General features: G+C 41.1%; 1 protein-coding gene across 1 annotated transcript in view; it reads right to left on the bottom strand.

Moving 5' to 3' along the window:
• LOC135184463 (neural-cadherin-like) overlaps positions 1 to 19,710 on the bottom strand; it is a 63,392-nt gene extending 43,682 nt beyond the window's left edge. Inside the window, exons 1-5 of the mRNA XM_064160266.1 lie at positions 18,687 to 19,710; positions 5,632 to 5,829; positions 4,556 to 4,781; positions 2,195 to 2,399; positions 956 to 1,067 (exon numbers count right to left, since the gene is read on the bottom strand). Of these exons, the coding sequence (XP_064016336.1) occupies positions 956 to 1,067; positions 2,195 to 2,399; positions 4,556 to 4,781; positions 5,632 to 5,829; positions 18,687 to 19,710 (1,765 nt within the window). The remainder of the gene's footprint in view (positions 1 to 955; positions 1,068 to 2,194; positions 2,400 to 4,555; positions 4,782 to 5,631; positions 5,830 to 18,686) is intronic.
• Between the last annotated feature and the right edge of the window lie 1,084 nt (positions 19,711 to 20,794).

Below are 20,794 nucleotides of genomic sequence, written 5' to 3'. Positions count from 1 at the left end.
ACATGTTCCCACACAGAGATGTGTATTCTCATACCTGACCTATACTGCTGACTTAAGGTCAAGTGGGCAGCTCACACCCTGTGTGATTGAAGAGGAAATATCTACACATTCAACTGATCGATATCAACAATGCAACTGATTCAAGTTATGTGGTTGTCAGATCTTACCCATAACCTACAACCCCCCACACTGAAAACGTAGTTACCAGGAGAGCAACTGACAGACGACCATTGCTACAGGATAAATCACTAAGTAGAACACTAAGAGGTTATAAAATCCTATTTACCAGGGAACAGAACATTTCCTGTAGTTTAATTTCCTTTTTCCCCTCTAGATTTAAAAAAGTTCATGTAAGGGTTAGAGACTAACATAAGGCCCTTTTACAGCTGCTTAGTTGACATAAATTTGTCTTGTTGGCAGAGCCTACTGATTGCTTCAACAACATTTTCACCATTTTTGCAACTTGGAAAACAAAAAAAAAAATTACATAATTTACAGACTACTACAATTTAACTCTTAAATTACCAGTCACACTGGGAAGAAGTCACTTTCTCAAGCATCCAAAAAAGCCCTCACATGAAACAGTCAAACCCTGTAAGAGGCTTTTTACACAAGACAGCAGTATTCCCTACAGCAAGCCCACATAGTACTTTCAAAGAGAGGCAGAGAGGGTGAGCTGCTACTATAAGCCTGCTGCTACAATACAAACCACAACCAAAGCCCTGTTACTTCAAAATCCTACAGAGACTTCTTTCCTTTGTCTCCCGTCCCCCAAAAACATTTTGGCTGTGCCAGCAGTAAATAGTTATGACTCAATTCTACAAGGTGCCATTTGTCTTCAGACAGTTGCAACTACCAATGCTGGGCCAGGTAATTTTGCCTTCTAAACTGAATTCTAATTGTGAGAAGAAAAATACTCACCCTGAATGTAACAAATCAGGTTAGAAGTACTAACCTTGTAGAAGTGCAGTTGTCACTGTAACTGTTTCAGGAACATCAGCTTTGCTGTAAATCATCTGATGAAATTCAGGGGCACAATCATTCACATCTGTGATTACAACCAAAACCTTAATGGAGAAGAGGGGTATGTTAAACAGCAAAGTTAATCAAGGTAATGACTTCATCCTTGAGGTCTCCAGAAGCTGTATCACATGGGCTAAGCCAGTTTTCTTAGATGGTTCTTTTCTTACTGAAAGTCATTGAAATATTATATTCCAGAATACAGCAGGGTAGATTTAGATTAGACATAATGAATAAATTCTTTACTGTGAGGGTGGTGAGACACTGGAATGGATTAAAGACCAGGCAGGATGAGGCTTTGAGCAACTTGATCTTGTCGGAGGTGTCCCTGCCCATGGCAGGGGGGTTGGAACTAGATAAACTTTAAGGTCCCATCCATCTCAAGCCATTCTATGATTCTAGGAATTTGCCAAGTCCCAGTCACTTGCAGCAACATTTTCCACTCAGCATCTCATAATCTTCAACTCATCTGCTAGCACTCTTCATCTTGTAGTACATAAAAAGGTCAACAGAAATTGTGGGTCTCTGGTGTGCTACAGCCACTATTTGTTACACTGACAAACTGTTCATTTGTTTCACGGTCCCAGTGACCTCACACTTGGTCCTAATAATTCTGCCTCCTGTTCCCACTACATCTTACTTCCTGCAGCAGGAATAAGCATGCATTTCCCAGCTCACTGAATCCCTGAATCCAAATAACTACACACCATGAACCGTTGTCTCTCAATGTCTGTGAGGTTTTATTACTTTCTCTCTTTACAAGTCTGCTTCGTGTTCTTGATGTGAAACAAATCATTTTCTGTTCTGCCTTTAAAACAAGCAGTTTAAAACAAAACTGGAGCAATCTCAAAAATACATCATTCTTTATGAAGCTTTAGTGTAAAACAAAACCTAGCTTGGCCGTATCCATTTCCATATCTTCCCAGATATGGGCTAAGACCTATGATGGGATGGCATGTTGATCCCTCACAGAAATAGCCCTTTCAGCATCTGCAAAGATGAACTCTAAGAGTATCTAAACCTGCCCTCAAATAGTCAGCAAGACTTTAAACATAGACAGTAGAACAGACAAGATGAGACAGGGAAATGAAAGCCCCTACTGAATCTGTACAGGAATCTGGAGAGGCTGACAGAAAATGGAAATACACAGAGACTGCCAGAACTGAACACTTACTTCAGCTGTACTGCTGAACCGTTCCTCATTTTCCTCTGCTCTGACCAGAAGTAGATACTGGTGCTGGTCACTCTCATAATCCACACTCCGAGTTAAACTGATATCTCCTGTTCCATGATCAATGCTGAACAGCCCACTAGGATTAGTCAGTAAACTGTAGCTCAGGGATTTCTTTTGATATGATAGGGCAGTGACTGTAAGAAAGCTGCATTTTAATTAAAAAAAAAAAATTCTTGAGCACATAATAAAACATACTGAAAAATATGACACAAATGATACATATTAAAAATGATGCTGCAGTCCTGTAGGTCTGATCAGGGCCATGCTCACTGAAGCCAGTGATAGCAAACGTTTTGTTATACAGCAGTTCTATCACCTTGAGGTTAAACAGATAAGGATACAATTCTTGGAAGGAAAACAAAGTAAGGATTAAAAACACAGGAAAAGAGGATTTCATTTTTGCTGGAGATGTATTTGCCTGTTTCAACTTTTCTATATGGTAGTGACAGTTTTCAGGGAGGAAAATAAAACCAAGGCACAACAGATTAATTTTCACTGCAGCATGGTAAGTTTGCTGCTGCAATCATCTCACTCTGAATTTTCAACAGATAAGTGCAAAAGGATAAAAGGCAGTCACTAGCATGCCAGTCATACAGAGCATGTGGTTTTAGCTCTGACATTATCTTTTTTTCCACTGAAGCCCAATGTGTTTATGGTCTCTGAGTGGGCAAACACTTGCAGCACAAAGGAAAAGATGATATTAAAAAGTAAATATTTTTAAAGGGTTTAAAACACTAATTCCTCTAGTGCTTGGTGCCTTAGCATGCAGGTTTCTTAGGAAAAAGAATTCTGTCTCCCAGGAGAATCAAACAACACATACGACTCAGTGACAACTGCAATCAAAAAGACAGAATTCCATCTGTGCAAACAGCTTTTCCCCCATTGTATGTCCATGCTGATGTCTTCTCACTTCCCTCAGGTGCACTACTGAAACAATGGAAAAGGTTGCTGTAGGTCACTCCCTCTCTTCAGAGTTTTCCCTACATTTTCCTATGATGTGGTCTCACACTCAAGTTTCAGCCAGTGCACAAGTGTGTTCCTGCCAACAGGAATTACTTTGTCCTCCTCCTAACTCCCTACCTCGGCTGCACGTTCACGCCACCTCTCCTCTCCTGTCAGCACCAAAAATCACAAGGTCATGCTGTGAACACATTTAACTACCCAAGTGAAAACTTTTCTCCTTTTTTTCAGCTTTGCCTTTCATTCTATCAGCCTGCCCACACAGCTAGACTATTAGCACAAGAGGCAGACCAAAGGAAGGGGAAAACTTGGTAACATTCCCCTGTCTACTAGCAGTGTTAAATTAGCCTACGACTGTGACATCCTAAATGCAGAAATGCAGTGCATGCCAACAGCTCTGTTTTCCAGGAGTTGCTCCAACTTAAATATCAGGACTCTAGAATTCTATGTGGATTTCAATGATTATTTCTGTTCAACAAACAAAAAGAAACCACTGTCACTGCACGTATTGCATTATAACAACCATGTCAAATACTTAGAAACAATTTTAAGCATTTTTAATCCTAAACATCAAACCCAAGATAGCAGCTACCTCTTCAATAGTGTAGCACTTCACAGTTCTGGCATTTCTTTTATGCCTGTGATATTTCAGTTTATTGCAGTTTTTAATAGTAGATAAGGTTGTTCTTTAACAGTTGGTATTATTCTTTTGTATTCTATTTAAACACTGTAAAACTCAACGCAGCCATACAACAAAGACATTTACTGAACAAAAACATTCTCAGTTCAACTGGAAAACATTTGCCTGAAGAACAAAATGGTTTGGGAAAGATGGAACCAAATGTTTAAACCAAAAATGGAAAATAGCATGGCAAGTTTTGTGGCATCTTCATTTTTGCTTAGTTTATCTTGAAGATGAACACAGCAAAGGCAGTCTTTTGTTTTTCCAGTTTTCACCTGATGAGGAATGCACTTCTCCAGACTGACACACAAAATCATTATATTCTTTCCCATCAGGGTATCTTTCCTCAGGATGTAGCAGTTCTAACTTATATTCTGAATTCTGTTTGAAAATTAAGATACAGTCAGCAGCTACTAACACCTCCCACATCACTTTAAAATACAATAAACCATAATTATTCAATACTGCTTTTCTGTATAAAAGAGTAACTAAAAAAATGCATCAATTAAACTGTATCTTAATCCTTTCCAGTAAGGTACCTAAACTGCTACTCACAGCATCTGTTTGAGAGTCACAAACAATACTGAGGCCTTGGGGAGAACAAACAGAAGTTAAATGTGGAACACAGCCTCACTGCATTATTTTTCACTGTTACTTACGATTCTCCTTGTGGCATACTTTCAGGAACATAAGCCAAGTATGATACGTTGGTGAACTGTGGTGGTCGAAATCCAGCGATTATAGAAACAGAGGCTGGAGACCCTCTGCTGCCAAGTTTATCTGCTGCTAGGACAGTCAGTAAATACTCCTTGTCCCTCACCAATGGCAAACCTGTTGTTTTAATCCAGCCAGTGTCCCTCTCAACTTCAAATCTGTCTTCACCACCTAAAAAGAATAGATCCACAGTCTGTTGTCAGCAAGAACATTTTCACTTGATTGAGAGTGCAGTACCAATTCCCAGGTTGACTTTGCCTTAGGATTAGCATGCACACTAAAATTCAAAGCTTTGTTTGTAACTTAGAAATAAGAAATCAGTAGTTACATTCATTATTACACTTCTAAGTTGCATTTTACTTGTCTGGACAATAGCCACTGCTCTTTATCCTCCAATACTTTGCTGTTGTTTGACCCTTACCAGAAAACATCCTGCTAAGTCCTGGCCAAGAAAAACAAATTCACCTTTGGAGAGGTATTGCCATCCTCCCTCCACTAAGACAGTGTTAAACTATTGCTGGAGTTTAAGAGCCCTATAAAGAAGACTATTAATGAGCTCATAGTAGTTTTGTCAAGCTAAGGCACAACCCAGCCCCTTAAAACTGATAAGAAACTAAACTCAAGCACAACTCCCACAAGGAAGAAGGAACATAAATTCCCTCTGCCCAACAACCTGTGCTCCACATACTACCCTATCTCCTAACAAGCAGTCCAGCAGAGAGGTGCTAACCACTGCTGCTATTGCCACCTCGCTGCCAAAGCCCTGAGAAGTACTGACTGCTCTGGTCCTCACCATTCTCTGGGGGTCAATTTGGGCAGAAAGCCTACTCTGCAGGGACAACACCCTCCAAAGCTGGCAAATCCATCCATAGCCTCACTACATGTTGATTTAACCTGCACACAGAAATGAAGACTATGAGCCTTTCGCAGAAGGAAGGGAAGATCTTTTACTAATGAAACACAACAAAAAACCCACAGTAGAGAAGCTTAATATACAGGAAATGACAGGGTTAAAATTTACCTTCCAAGAGAAAATACTCTACAGTTCCACCGATCCCCTCATCTGCATCCACAGCAAGCAGCTTGTATACTTCAGTGCCTCCTGCAGCTTCAGGGGGAACCACAGCCAAGAACGGGAAAGGCTTCATGGCCCATCTGGGTACATTGTCATTCACGTCTGTCACAGTCAGCGTCAAGTGCACCAAGTACCAATCCTTTCCTAATGGTCAAACACAAATAAAGGCATACTCAGACTTAGCTTAACGGCACTCAGAGTAATGGAAACAAGTATGAGTTGCTGAGTGTGTACTGTTTGCAGTGTTGGTGGCTTGTAACCTGGAAAAAAACGGGGCACACACAAAAAAAAACCCCATGGCTACAGCAACCCTGAACTGCTGATCTATCAAACTGCAAAGCACAGAAGTCATCCATTTCCTGAGAAACAGCCTTCAACATGTATTGCAGCTCTGCAGCCACAAGTGGTGGGAGACCAGGTGTAAGGATGCTCAGTTTGGCCTCTCTAGTTGAATGTTCTTTATAACATCACAGGTGAAGCCAAAGTTTTCAAAGATGCACATGAATTGCCTCATTTAGAAAACAAAATTACTGACACCAAGGTGAGAGTACTGCAGCCCACACTGCTACTGCTCTCTCCTCACAGACATCCGGGAACAATTCCCTTCAACACTTAGACAGACCCTGTAAAATCAACTGCTTGCTTTCTTCTCTCCAGAGCACAAAACAAGCCAGTAGCATCATCCAAAAAACGCATCCAAAAATCACAAGGTGAAAAATAGCAGTATGGATATTATGTCCCACTACCACACTAAATAGAACCAGATGTGTTTCATGTCAGAATGTGCATTCCCAAACTCCAAGCCACCTGAAGAAACTGCAGGGAAAGGAACTTGTTCAATCTTGATCTGAGTCTGAGGTTTAAATACACCATGGTGCCCCACAAGGGTAAGCTCTAAATGAGAAGTGCCAAATGGGATCAGCATCTGCTTGAATGATCCGAAGATTTTAATTAAGAGGTTGTCCAAAAAGAGTAAGTGCAAAAGGGAGAGGTTAGTGTCAGAATTGCCTCTCTCTCCTCAAAAGAAAAGGTCTTGTGGATGCTGTCACAAGTTTGCAAATATCCACTATTACCTTAGCTTGCCTGGGCATACTGCAGGCTTAAAATAGTAAGCACTAAATCAGAAGCTGAGTTAAGAACCTTTGAAAATCTGCCTCTATAATAGCAAGACCTATTGAGGATTTGAATGCCACCTTGGTAACCCTGCCAGGAGTAGAAAGGTTACTAATCCTCCTCCCTCTGGAGTCTGGAAATCAATATCCTAACCAACCCCTGAACTCATTCTCTTTCAAGCTGTGCTAAAGCTCTTAACATGCATGTATTTCTCTACCAAAAACTGTCACAGACAAAGAATTCCTGAGTTTTACTGAACAAGTAGCAATAAACCTGGACACAAATTCCACTCTTGTCACTTACTGATTGTCAGTTCACTGAATATTAATGATCATGCTTAGTACATGATTATAACTGAGAAATCCTCCTCATAAGGAAACTGGAAAAACTGTATCAGTTTTGAGACTAATCCTCACAGGCTTTAGCAAACTTCATTAATCAAAAACTAAAAAGACCTGTGCATGTCCCTCCAGGTACTCATGTTTTAATAGTTGAGAGATTTTAATGTCATTTGACATCTTGGCAAAATCAAAGCTTTCAGCAATGTTGGTTACCTCTGAAACATCTGAACACTCTTAAGAATTTTGTTAGGGTAGTGAGCAGGAACTGCAATGCACATAATTGAAGAGACAGGCATAAGTGCCTCTCTTGACCAGTATATGTTTCCAGGGCAAATCACCTTACAGATCTTACTGGTATGTTATCTTTCTTCCATCAACCATAGACAATCTGATTCATAAGCAAAAATACTAAATAAATTATCATGATTTTGCTTTCAGATGAAGGAATTCTGGAGAAAGATGACTCTAAGTTAGTTTTCCCTTGACTGCACACCACACACCAAAGCAAAGACTGTAACAAAAACACTGAACAGGACTGTACTTCTCTGCACAGACACCTACAAATGTGACCTGACAACTTGTAGAAACAACATCAGGGTGTCCAATGAAGCATGATAGGACAAGGACTTGCCAGAGGACAACGAGTGTGATGAAGAGCCTGACATGGACAATAATGTGTAATATGGGTATGTCTACCAGGACAACGCATTAAGCATTTCAAGGTGTATGTTCAGGAAAGGCATTTTTTTAAGTACAACTCCACATTCTAATGAGCACAGCAAATATTTTAAAGCTTTTCATTTGTGTGATTACCATGAGTCTATTTTCTGACACAGCTGCTTGCCTGTAGAATACTTGTGCTTTCCCACGGAGAATGGAGCTTACAACAGACCTTTAACTTTTTTGCTTTTAAAGGTATATAGAATTCTTTTTCTCCTCTATGTATGAAAATTATTTGCACTTCAAGAGAGTGGAAGGAAGGAATTTTTAGGTACATCTCCTGATCAGGTGTCTCAGTGACTCTTTCCACTAAAACATTCCTTATCTGTATCTTGTACACCTGTACATTAGTATATTAATAGTAGTTGTAAATTATTATGTATCTGCATTCATATATTATGATTAATAGTAGTTTATTAGTAGTATATAAGAAGTACATGTGCAGTAATATTGCTCCATTATGGGAGAAATAATATGTTACAATTCCACTCAAAATTTTGCAGAAACAGCTTAAAACTGGTAATCCTCTGTGGATTTGGGTTAAATCCTACAAACACACAGGCAGGTTCAGCTTAAATTTTCTGTTCCAGATACCAGGCCCTGACAACAAGTGGAGGTATCTGCACTTACACTCAGCAGTGCAAGGCAACCCAGTTCTGAGATGCCAAGTCAGGAATCTAACACAGGCTTAACTACCCCTTAAAGAATTAGTAATTGTTTTGTAAGGCACTACCAGTAACAACTGCCTCAACATTAAAAGCTAGATACTTGACTTCCAAGCTAGGAACACTGTAGGTATCTTACACGATGCCATCCATTCCATAAAATCCTACTAGAAGAATAGTTCTGCTAATTACATTGTTGGCACACACACACAGATTTTGCATTTGACAGATTTTCTTCTCTAGCTTAAGACAACAGAAAAATTTCAATTGCTTTCTCACAGATGCTGAGCAACAAGAGATAAAACTCAAAATGGCTCTTGCTGCACATAAACGTGACAGTAACATAACACTGGAACATCTCACATTAAAAATTAGTATTTTTGTAAGCCATATAGAAAATTATATGCCATATTCAAAAGGGCAAAATCATCTTTTTATTTGACCAGAAAGTATTTTCCCTCTTTTCTTTCACAGAAATTAATGAAAACAGGTTCTGTGAGCAGACTGCTTTACTCACGTATTTGCAAACTTGCCCTTTGCAACACCAAAACTAAGGCTTCTACACAGTTCTCTTTTCAATTTATATAAAAAATTAAAATTATAAACAAGTCCAGAGGGTTTTTCTACTTTAGCTGCTTCATTCTCTATTACAGTCAATCTGTGTATCATCAAAAATCCTTCTTAGGGCAGCTCATCCTGAAGCCTGCTTTTTCTCTGGTATTCCTCCCAGTTGGAAACACTTCCTTTTAACTCAATATTACTGATGAAAGCAACAGTACCAAAATTCATTCCCTGTCACCAGAATCGATCTTCATAATCCACTGCTGAAACCTCATCACAGGTATTTATCTATAATTGCTTATTTTTCATTCCCATTTGTGGTTGAAAACTGATAAACAGAAGGATTTATTATACTGCTGTACACTGAATTCCAGCTCCCTTAGGTAATGTACTACACTAATCGGTCCAAGTTCCTGCTCGCAGGAAACACCTAACATGCCACAGCTCATGATTTCCATCCTTAAAACAAAATATCTAAGCAAATTATTAAGTGACTTGCTGGGAAGTTTAAACATAATATAAATGCCCTTTAAAAGCAGCAGTAATTAACTAAAAGGAAATTAGAATCATCACAATATCTTCTGCAGGCTTCCTCGGAGGCAAACTGCCAGATTCACACAGCTAACTAAACCAGTTCTCTGCCCACCTAATCTGTGTAGGAATTACACATCAATGAAACCAAACAGTTGACTTCTAGGGCAGAAGCATGTCAAAGAATGTCATGGGTTGCCTAAATAATATCCCTAATTGTTAGACTTCCATCATTTTATGTCGATGATGACTAATTTCAGTTCTTAGACTTCCATCATGTTATGATGATGATGACTAATTTTAGCGCTACACTCATTTAACCTTTCAATAGATGTATAAAACATAGGGCACCTCAGCTGTAACAGGACATCCAATAACATTCCTTCAAGTTCACAAGTCCTAGGTAGGATTTGAGCAGTATTTAAAGTTTTCCTAGTTTAAGACAAAATTCATGTTGTTGAAAGGAAGTCAGTTCCAAGGAAAAGCATGAAAATCTGTTATTCAAAGGCCCTTCAGAAAGCAGCAGAGCATTGTCTACTGCCACTTTCCTCTCAAGACTCTTTTTCCAAATCTCCCTGGTCAGAAAGTAGACAGAGCTTTGTCAAGCTCAGTTGAAGAAAAAAACTTCCTATTCATATATTATGAAAATTGGGTTACATACTTCAGAAATCCCTCAGAAGATTTCTAATAAAAAGTTGTAAAATAATCAGTAATTCCTTGTGTCAAATTTGAGACACTGAGTATTTGAAAGGAACAGAAAGTCCTCTCAAAATCATGAACTTCTAGGGTAGTTCAAGATAAAGACTTGTCAAAATAGCAAAACATGCTGAAAATTACAAGAAGTGACCAAATGTCCTGACCAGGTTCTTCAGTACTTCTTTATGACTCTACTGCATCCAGGTTTATCTGAAAAAGCCTCTTTCGTGGTGTTCACCTTTCTAGGAAAGTAACATGAACTAACTCCTCCAACCTGGTATGGAGGTTAGGTTATAAAGACACATTGGACTGCACAGAGATACTGCAAATTAATAAATCCTGTTGTATCATACCTCAACTGGAAAAAATATTCCCCCACTACCTATGACTTTACACTAAGGGTGGCAGGAAAGAGGAGAGGGCTTTAATAGTTAATCATTCAGTTAACAACTTTTGAATGTTACCCTGGTTAAACCAAGCCCTGAAAATCAAAGATGCTGAAATAGTTTGATTGCGATTTCAAATACTGTGGGCTGGAGTTGCCTCTAAACCCATCTCTTTTCACCGTGTCAGATAGTAAAAGATGCTGTCAATCTCTGCAATCTGACATATTCTCAGACTTCTGATTTCATTAGGGTTATATGACTGTCCTTTCTATCAAAAATCCAACAGATACTTCTATAAGATGAGACTTGAAAGTCAAATCCTTGCATTTGTTAAAAATGTAGGCTTCTCTGCATCAGTGGCACTGATAAAATGGACAGTACCAGACATCCTGATCTTAAAAATCTGACAATGTAGAGTATGTACTTGACTGAACACGTCTCTGCAATTGTGGACAAACACTATACATTCCCTGAATGTACTGATGGAAGAGGTATTATATTATCATGATTAAACAATAATGGCTGAGAAGTTAGGTTGCTCCTGGCATTTTTAGGTCATTTAAATTTATTTTTAAAAGGAGTTTATGAGAGTGTTGAAAATCTTTCAAGCTCTTAGGTCAATATTGCTATTAAATTCTGGCCCACATCTATCAGCAAATTAAGTATTCAAGGTTGGTATTTTTTGTTTGAAGTTGCTCCAAGGCTTTTACCTTAAACAGACAAATGTTTTTGGGAACCATGGGGTTTGTTATTTGTTTAGGTTACTGAAAGCAAAACATTTTGAGTTCGGTTGAAAGGATGTTGTTGTTTCGAGGAGTATGACATTTTCAAGTATCATACTGAACCTTTTTTAACACCTGATTCTATAATATGTCTTCAGGTAAAATATCTACTGAATTAAAGTAAGGAAAAACACATTCCAAAAAAAAAAAAAAAAAAAAGATCTTAATGTCTTAAGCCTCTAGCTGCAATCAGGGGAAGTATCTGTTCATATTTTCATATCATAGCATGAGATAAAAGCTACTGGTTATTGTATCCAGTCCTACTGTATGTCCTTCAAAAAACAGGACAATTATGTGTGAACATTTCTCTACTGTCATTTCTGAAAATTCATCAAGTATGTGATGGGCTACATTTAAGTACAAGAGTTTGCTCATTCATAAAACATAAACCTTCTAAAGAGATAACTTTGATGGGCTCAAGCTGTGGACAGACCACATTCCCTCCTAATATGCCTTATCCTTCTTGCAGATAGAATAATGACAGTCTGTCACATCTCTTCCTCACACAGCTTTTAAAATAGGAGTGAAAGCAAACCAGAAAATAAAGGTAAAGAAAGCATCAGAGGAGCTGATGATTGTGGCACAGTGGATCTTAATATAAATTACCAATTAAGAGATAGTAAAGTGATAACCATGTTATTAGGGACTTGGATTTCCCAGTGTGTTAACCATCTGCTGAGAGTGGCAGTCAGAAAAATCAAGCATGCACAGATGTGAAATAACTATTCCAAATTAACAATCACAACTTAGATAGTAAAATACATTTCTTAATAAGTGATTATTGATTGTCAGAATGCATTATTGTCAGAAGATAACTTAGCTGAACAGGCAGCAGCTGCCCTATCTCTGTAAAATGGGAAAATGTTCTGAAATTTTCCCCAAGAATTTCTAAGGAAATCTCTTTTGCTTCCCTGTAACTCATCACATGCAAGAAAGAGGAAAAATAAAAGACTGGTACCACACTCAGTAGCTTCACAAACCCAGCCTGCTTTACCTCTTTGTATCATACACACAGAAAGTCTTTTGAACTAGCATTATCTGCGCTGCAAACCTGAGCACAGGAGAGACAAGAAATCATCATTAATTTTAATTTTCCGGAAAAAGAAAATGAGAAACCTGACTGTGGAACATCAAATATCAACATTTATATGCATCAGACCGCACAGAACTGTTGTCATTAGGGCTAGGAAAAATCAATACACTTCTATCCAGTGAGTGCACTGTTAGCACAGAAAGAAATGACACATGGCTTCGAGCCTTCACAAACGTGGGGTTTTTTTTTTGCAGTAGCGAACAAAGGCTGACAAATCTCAGTTTCCATTTCAAACTGTGCTGAGGAGTAAGCTGTCACACAAAGACTTTCCTATTTCAGCTCTCTACTGCTCTATCGCCCCCAACTGTCCTTACCCCAAAGCTGGCACTTGGTCAACACTGATCTTACATGTAATGCTCACTTAAAGAAGTAAATTGTATATGCATAATATCAAGCATCTAAGGCAGTCATGTTTTCTTTTTTTTTTTTTTTCTATTTAAGAAATTATGACCTTTTTTATCAGAAAAGGGAAAGGAAAATGTGTTTATGTCTGAAACACTGCATATTATTAAATGCTGTGTATTAAGTAAATATTCATGATACTAAGCTGTCTTCTAAATATTGCATGTGGCCCTTCTTTACACCAAAACACTTACAGGTCAAGGAAAACTTACTGTGGGATCTCAGTCTCTCTTTTATTCTAAAATCTAAACTCAAACCAAACCAAGGTTTAAAGGTACTCTGTCGACAAATTTGGACATTATACTTCTGAGACTTACTGGAAAAGATTAAGTTAGGAAAAAGTATATTGTTTTTAATGTGATCAAATAAAGCGTAATACAATTGCCATGTCACTCAGAGAATCAATGTCCGACTGGAGATGTTATAAAGCAGCTTTGAGGAAGATCCTGTCCATAGGTTCTATAATTTACTACTTCAAGCAGATTAACAGATTTGTGCTGAAATCTAGTTAGATCTTAAAAAAAAAAAAAAAAAAAAAAAAAAAAAAAAGCTTATTTCTCTTGCAGAAAGTGAACATTTGATATGATAAACAGCTTTGGTGCTCAAATCCCAGTAGTCTCACAAAGACATTTTTAATCTGACTGCTTGGAGCAGACAGCATATAGTATCAAAATATTCAGACTGAATAAACATCAACATCGCACTCTAAAGCTTCCCCAGTCATTCCTTTCTGCCACAAAAAGAGCAACATTCTCAACCTGTAAACACCTACACACAAAGAATGTACATTGCAGTTTGACAGTAGACATCTGCTGAATAATAAATGATTCTCTCAATTAAAGTCCAGCCTGGTATCTGTTAACATGGTTGCAATACATAAAGGTGGCAATAAGAATTGCAACAAAAATGAAGCATCACCCAGAAGCTACTTAATTCATAGGGATGATCCCCACAGAATCAATACAGCTAGCAAAGGATAAAACAGATGATCTTTTGCTTCCAAACATGAAAACCCTCAAGAGTGAAAATATCACTAAAACTGATACTTCCACTCTGTACGTTGATTTAAACAGGACAAATATACTTAAAACATAAGTGACTGCAGTTAACTATTTGGAAGGTATGTCAAATATCACCCTTGGTAAATCCTCTGAGAAGCAAAAATGAACGACAGAGGATTACAAAGCTAATGCCCATGGATGAAGTAAGGTCAAAAGGAGCTCGAGATGACAGAGGATTAGAGAGACGGAATCTTTCATGCACTTCCCTCAAGCATTAATGGAATAATAATGGCTCCTTCTCAAATTAAATGCTAGCTTAATATTAAAATATTAATGTGTATGACAGTCTGAGAAATTTTACCTTCTGTTCACTGGGTAAAAACTTAGACATCTTAGTGTCATGCTTTTGTGAAGAACAAGTAAATTGTGTTCCAGTAAATTAAAAGAGAGAAAATCTGAAATGCTACAGAAAATGTGAGCATAGTCATCACTTCCTCAGACAAGGTTAACTGAAGAATACATAGGCCAGAGCTGAGTGGTCAGTGGGAATTTGCTCATCAAGGATCTTGTGCCAAAAAACATTCTCAGCAAGTTAAGCTCTGGAATTGTGGAATTCTGTTTAGCATTTTTTTGGTCAAACTGATGTATGAGTTTTTCCTGGTGTTTCTCTTTGGTTTGGGGTTTGTGAGGTTTGTGTTTCCTTTTTCTTTTGGCCAACACATTTGTAAATTAAGAAAATTTGTTGGACTATATTTTGATTTCAAATGAGTGGCTTCAGCTCTCAAAACTGCATTTACTGTTCAATGTCCAGGTAAAGTAATTTAAGCTCTGAAGGTAGCCACAAAAACATACAGAGTGAATAAACAGAACTAACAGTGTACCCTTTTCTCTACAAATTGCAGGTAATGTTACTGTAAGACTAAAATGTACAAAATACTTGCTTATTTCAAATAATACCAAACAAATTATGGAGTTATTTTGGCATTCACAGCTAAAAAAAAAAAAAAAAAAAAAAAAAAGGAAGATAAATTCATTAACTTTATAACCAAAATATGTCCACTCAAAAAGTAACTACTGCACGTACCCGCACTGGTAACGACAATAGTGACAGTAGTGATTTGTCCATGTTAGACCAGCAGCTTTGCCAAAAATCCCAACCCTGCGTGTCAAAGAGCTGTTCATGCTGCAGCTGCTCCTCAAGGATACTCCTGGTGGAGAAAAATGTGTACCAGCACCAAGCCTATGTCATACTACAGCTTTACTAAGAAACAGCTCCACATAGGGAGGAGTGAGTCTGTTACACTGGTAGTTACTTCTCATCCCAAGTGGAGTGAGCTAGGTTAGCTCACACCTTCAACAGCCTGCAACTCAGAATGAGGAAACTCTTCCCCTAAGAAAGTGTATCCAAATACTGAGCCGCTCAAGACCTGGCTGCACCTGGAGCAGCATTTACTTCAACGGAACACCTGCTCTGGACACACTGTCATGTTGAATATGCAGGACAGAATCGAGAGAAAGCAAACAGAAAAATGCTGAAAATTCTATTGTAGCTAAAGAGAAAAAAAATAAACATGCATCCTGTTACACATGCTTTGTGCTCCTTGGAGCAGGACATCTCTTACATAGTCATGGGACACAGACAAGAACTAAAGGGCGAGGGCTGGCACATAAACTAAACAAACACTGATGAATGTTGCCTTATTACCATGTATTAGTCTTTTTTATACTATTTTATACCACTGGGGGGTGGGGTTGGAATCCATTTTCCTTCCTAGAGATGCATCAGAACCACTTGAGTCACAAGGCTTTTAAGCAGTCTTTACTGTTTCAAAGTGCACCATATAAATGAATCATAACAGACTACACTAAAAAGAGAAAGGACAAAGAGTCTGAGCTTCACATGCCCAGCCACCTAAGAATCTTGTTCTGTCTTTGACATTACTGCCTGAGTTGAAGGAGAGATTAATGCCAGATTTATTTTTGTTATTAATTTTCAATGCTCAGCTGCCAGACAGCAGGAATTTAGTGAGGGGGATAGAAAAGGAGAAATGCATTAAAGGAAATAATTCAATTTTATACCACTTGAACACAAATCAACATCTGATACCATAAGCTGTAACACCATAAAACCAGAGCTGCTGGGATATTTACAGGTATGTACAGTGTAAAATATGCCAGCACAAATATTAAAAGTAAAGCAAACAAACCAGAAAGAACCAGAACTTGAACTTCTACAAAAGTCAGGGTAACTATCTCTATACTTAACTCATCCTGACAACTCTCTTCTGTAAATAGTGGATGTTTTCCTGGAGCTTTTGCATTCTTCTTCCTAACTTCAAACTAATATAAGTATCTAGTTCTGATAGCCACCTTTATTCCTCTCCTGGAGCATCCTTTTGGTTACCTTTTCTCATATTACTGAGGTTTAGACTGTGAGTAAGGAAAGTGACAGACACAACCTTATAAATACATTTCAGATACCTATGCATTTTAACTTCTCTAAAACGGGAAGGGAAGCATTCTGTAACTCTAGCAAGATTTTTTTAAGTGTTGAGTCATTATTAACCTTTACCTCCATTTTCATTTCTTACACTTCAATTACTAGCATCCAAAGTACACCATTTGTACTGAGCCAAAACAATTGTCATTTACCTGACTTCATACTTCTGAGGTTATTATCTCATTACTTCATACTACTATAACTCGTGTATCAGGCCAGTGGAAACACTCCATACTATTTAGTAAACCTACATGATGATGAAAAAAAAAAACTGAAAAATATGTTCAAGTTACTTTTTTTTTAATGGGTTAACAAGCATTACTTTGGAAAAGAAATCTCTGGCATGATGGGGTCAAAAGCTTTGTTCCAGGCAACCTCAGACTTCTGTATTCAAACTAGATAAGAGTAAAACCCATCACAAAGGTGAGACTAACTGTAACCAGAGGCAAGGTTAGCTACCACTTTCCTAACAACATCTTTCTTGATCCTGACAGAGGGAGCTGTGACACCAACAAAGTGCTGAAACTTGAGCTATATGACAGCAAATGATCATCCTAGAAGCAAATTCAGACTGACCCAATAGATGTTGTCACTGTCTCTGACGAATGACATCCCCCTTTGGCATGTAGTCTTGTTAAAGACTGAGTAGCAAAGATAGGACACAGAAGGCATTTGTGTTTTGGAAACTGGTCTGTAAACCTCCTGGTTAGCAGCCAAAGCTCAAGCCAGAACACAGTGTAAAGCCAGTACAAGTGACTGACATTAATATGCTGCAGCAATGGGCATGACAAAAACCAAGTGAGAATGAGAGAAAGATCTGAGAGTTGCTCCTCAGGTCCCAGGTGAAATGAGTTAGCGACCTAGCCTGCTTCACAGGGGGAGCATGCATGTCACTGAAACTGCCAGCACTAATTAGAGTCCCTGCAGACGTCCATAGGGATTTAGCAGACACCAAGGAATACACTGCCTCGTCCTATGGACTGCTTCTCGGTCAGAAAACAGAAGAGATGAGGGAAAGGAACAGTATGGGAAGCTTTTCATCTCTCACTCTTGGCGCTGCTCTGTGGCTAACAGAAGTTACACCGAGCAGCTGCACTGCTGAGAAGTTAATCATTTTCACGTGCACTTAAGGTCACACTATACAAGACCCTTTCTAAACCTTTTCAAGGTGGAATCAAACCAACCAACTCATTTCGCTGATACAATTTTCTACAGAATGCTCACATTATAGACAACCTTCAGGACATTATTGTCATCAAAATAAACATGAAAATAACAAGAGACACAGTGAACATAAACAGACATCCACCAGCCAATGACTCTAAAATATGCTTAAACTAAGCTGCTTTATCACAGGTGACAAATATTAATCAAGATGACAATTCGAATGTAGGAAGAAATTTTAAAAGTAATAGATGTAATTAAGCCATAGATAAATTGTTAGCTTATTTAAGCAGAACAAGACCTTGTGAAAGATGATTTAAACCTCTTGGGGTAGTGGTGCACATCGGGCTCCTCAGTCATCCAAAAAGAGCAGCCAAACAAACACAAAGGTACCAATCTTGCAAAACTCAGATGGTGCTTCTGAGTCAAACATGCTTAACTTCAGCAGTGACTCAAAATTCAGTCACTTTGGCTGCATGCTTCAAGTTTAGCATTTACAGGATCAGAGCTATGAGAAACACTTTAACAGAACACATTTGTGTGTAAGAAGCATGTGACATGCCTTATCTCCACATGTATATACCATAAGTTGGGTTACACCTCACATTTTCCACGCTGCTTATCAATGACCAAGAATTTTAACATGAAACAGTTGAATTCTGACAACCACCTTGCTGCTTCAAGCATTTTAACAGAGCTGTACAGCCCATAGGCACTGTGTCACCTTATCACCTGTGGTGGTTCATTATTATTAATGTACGGATTTACAAGATCAAAAACTGTGTCCCACAACACAACAGCACATGGCACCTGCTGCTGAACCATCCTCGAGTGCTTGCTGTCACTTGGGGACACCCTACTCCTTGAAAGGCAAATCATCCTCCAGCTTTCTGACAGGACAAGACCACTGCTCTGTCTAAGACCCCCCTTTTTTTGCAGCTGCAACCCATGGCTGCGGGGACAGCCCATGCCCGCGGGGGCAGCCTGGGCCGGCGGGTCTACCCGTGCCCGTGGAAACAAGCCTGTGCCCTCGCGTCCGCACCTACCTCGGCGCTCCTGGACGCGGACGACAAGCTCCCAGACGGCCGCCGCCTCCCTGTCCAGGACCGCGGCCAGCGTCACTTCGCCGCTGTCCCGCTCCACGCGCACCGGCGCCTCCTCGACGGGCGGCGACACCAGCTCGAACCAGGCTGAGGCGAAGCGCGGCGAGGCCAGCGTGGCCAGACGGCTGCCCGGGCGGGCGTCCTCGGGCACGGAGAGCGCCAGGGGCGCGGCGGGCGGCAGCACGGCCCGCCGGCGGCGGCGGACGGGGGGAGGAGGCGGCAGCCGCTTGGCCTGCGGCAGCACCTCTAGCTCCAGGGGCTCGCTGAGCAGCGCCGGGCGGCCGCGGTCTCGCGCGTAGATGCGCAGCGGGATGGGCTCGCGCAGGTGGAGCAGGGAGCGCACCAGCAGCACGCGCCCGCTGCGCGGCACCACGAAGAAGTGGGCGCTGCGCGGAAGGGCGAAGTAGCGCAGCTCCGCGTTGGCGCCCGCGTCCGCGTCCTCGGCGCGCGCCTGCCACACCTGGGACCGCAGCGCCAGCGTCTCCTCCACGCGGAGCTGCGTGACGCCGCCGCGCGGCGCCCCCACGAACCGCGGCGCGTTGTCGTTGTCGTCCAGCACGCGGACGGTGAGCGCGGCCAGCTCGGCGGCCGCGGAGCCGCGGGGCAGGCAGCGCTTGCAGCACAGCCCCAGGCGGAAGGCGTAAAGCGCCCGCGCCTCGCGGTCCAGCGGGCGGCTGGTGCGCAGCCAAACGCGGGCCGTGCGGGCGTGCAGCGACACCTGGAAGTGCGAGTGGCCCTCGCCCAGCAGCTGCAGATGCCAGCGGCGCCCCTGTACCTTGGCGCACCAGGGCTCGGGCCCCAGCCGCGTCAGGGGGATGCTCAGCCCGCGCACACGCGTGCCCGCCGGGCGGTTCTCTGCGACGTGCCCCTCGAACGAGGGTCTCCTCCGCGGGGCGGCGCGGGCGGCGGCCAGCGCCCAGCACAACAGCAGGAAGCCGACGACGCGTTGGGCTCCGCGGGCACCCATGACGGGTGCGAGCGACGCAGATTGCCAGCCGGGCTGCGCGCCCCTGTCCCCTGCTCCCCGCAGCGGCACGGCCAGTGGGCGGGCGGGGAGGGGCCGGGACCGCGGGGCAGGGCTGGGACCGGGAGGCAGTGCCGCTGCGCTGGGCCGGGCGCCGCGCAGGGCTCGGGGCCGTTACCGCCTCTGCCTCGTGCGGCGGGCAGCAGCGCGCGTGTGAGCGCGCAGCGACTACACCGCTCTCGGCGTCTAGGCTAAGTCCCTGCTGGGTTAACTCTCCGTTAGCCCACGTTATCCTCCCCGTGGAATGGTATCACCGCCTGCTCTACCTCCCCAAGCACCACATCTTCCCCAGGAGCCAAGTTCTTCGTCCTTACCTCAGGCATCAGTGCACAGGTGATGGCCCGCAGTTTGCCGCACGTGTCGAACAGGCTCTTCCGACTCTTGAGGGGCTACTGAAAGTACCTTCTTGCTGATTTCCCACGGCTCCTTATTGTAAAAATCCCACTTTTACCCTCGGCTTGTACTTGAGCAGTATCAGTGGCCTAAAGTTACATCTCTAGTCACAATTCATCAGCTCCCTAATACCTCCGGATTTGTAAAAGATGTTTAAGTGAAATGTAGTTCAGCTAGAAAATGTTTCTGATAAAGAAATATAATACAACATTTATTTAATTATACTGTATTTTTTGCATAAGCAAAAACTAGCCAGTAAGACTAGTAAATGTCACCATTAAAATTTGAAAATTGAAAGTTTGGAGCTTAGTCATTTACAGCATCAATATAATTTTTAAAAGAAACACTATGCCAAGTACTTGATGCAGAATCTGTATTTTACAAATTAGATTTCCTTTAAGATGAACAGGAGAGATTCTGAGGAAAAGCTTGCCTTAACCTTATGGATGTGCACTGCAAGTGCTGAGACGGGAGAGAAGGGTTACTTCATGTTCCACATATACCTTGTAGCTGTAGGGCAAGATGGCTTCAGCAAAAGGGACACAATTTACTTTGCTTTTGATCAAAAGGCATCTATGCCCGAAGCTTTCCACAGCCACATACTCAGTAGCTGGCTTTCAAAAAGGAGAAAGGA

This window comes from Pogoniulus pusillus, chromosome 20 (genome assembly GCF_015220805.1).
Source record: "Pogoniulus pusillus isolate bPogPus1 chromosome 20, bPogPus1.pri, whole genome shotgun sequence".
Classification (NCBI taxonomy): domain Eukaryota; kingdom Metazoa; phylum Chordata; class Aves; order Piciformes; family Lybiidae; genus Pogoniulus; species Pogoniulus pusillus.
The sequence above is the reverse complement of the archived record's forward strand: the minus strand, read 5'-3'. Positions and strand labels throughout refer to the sequence as shown.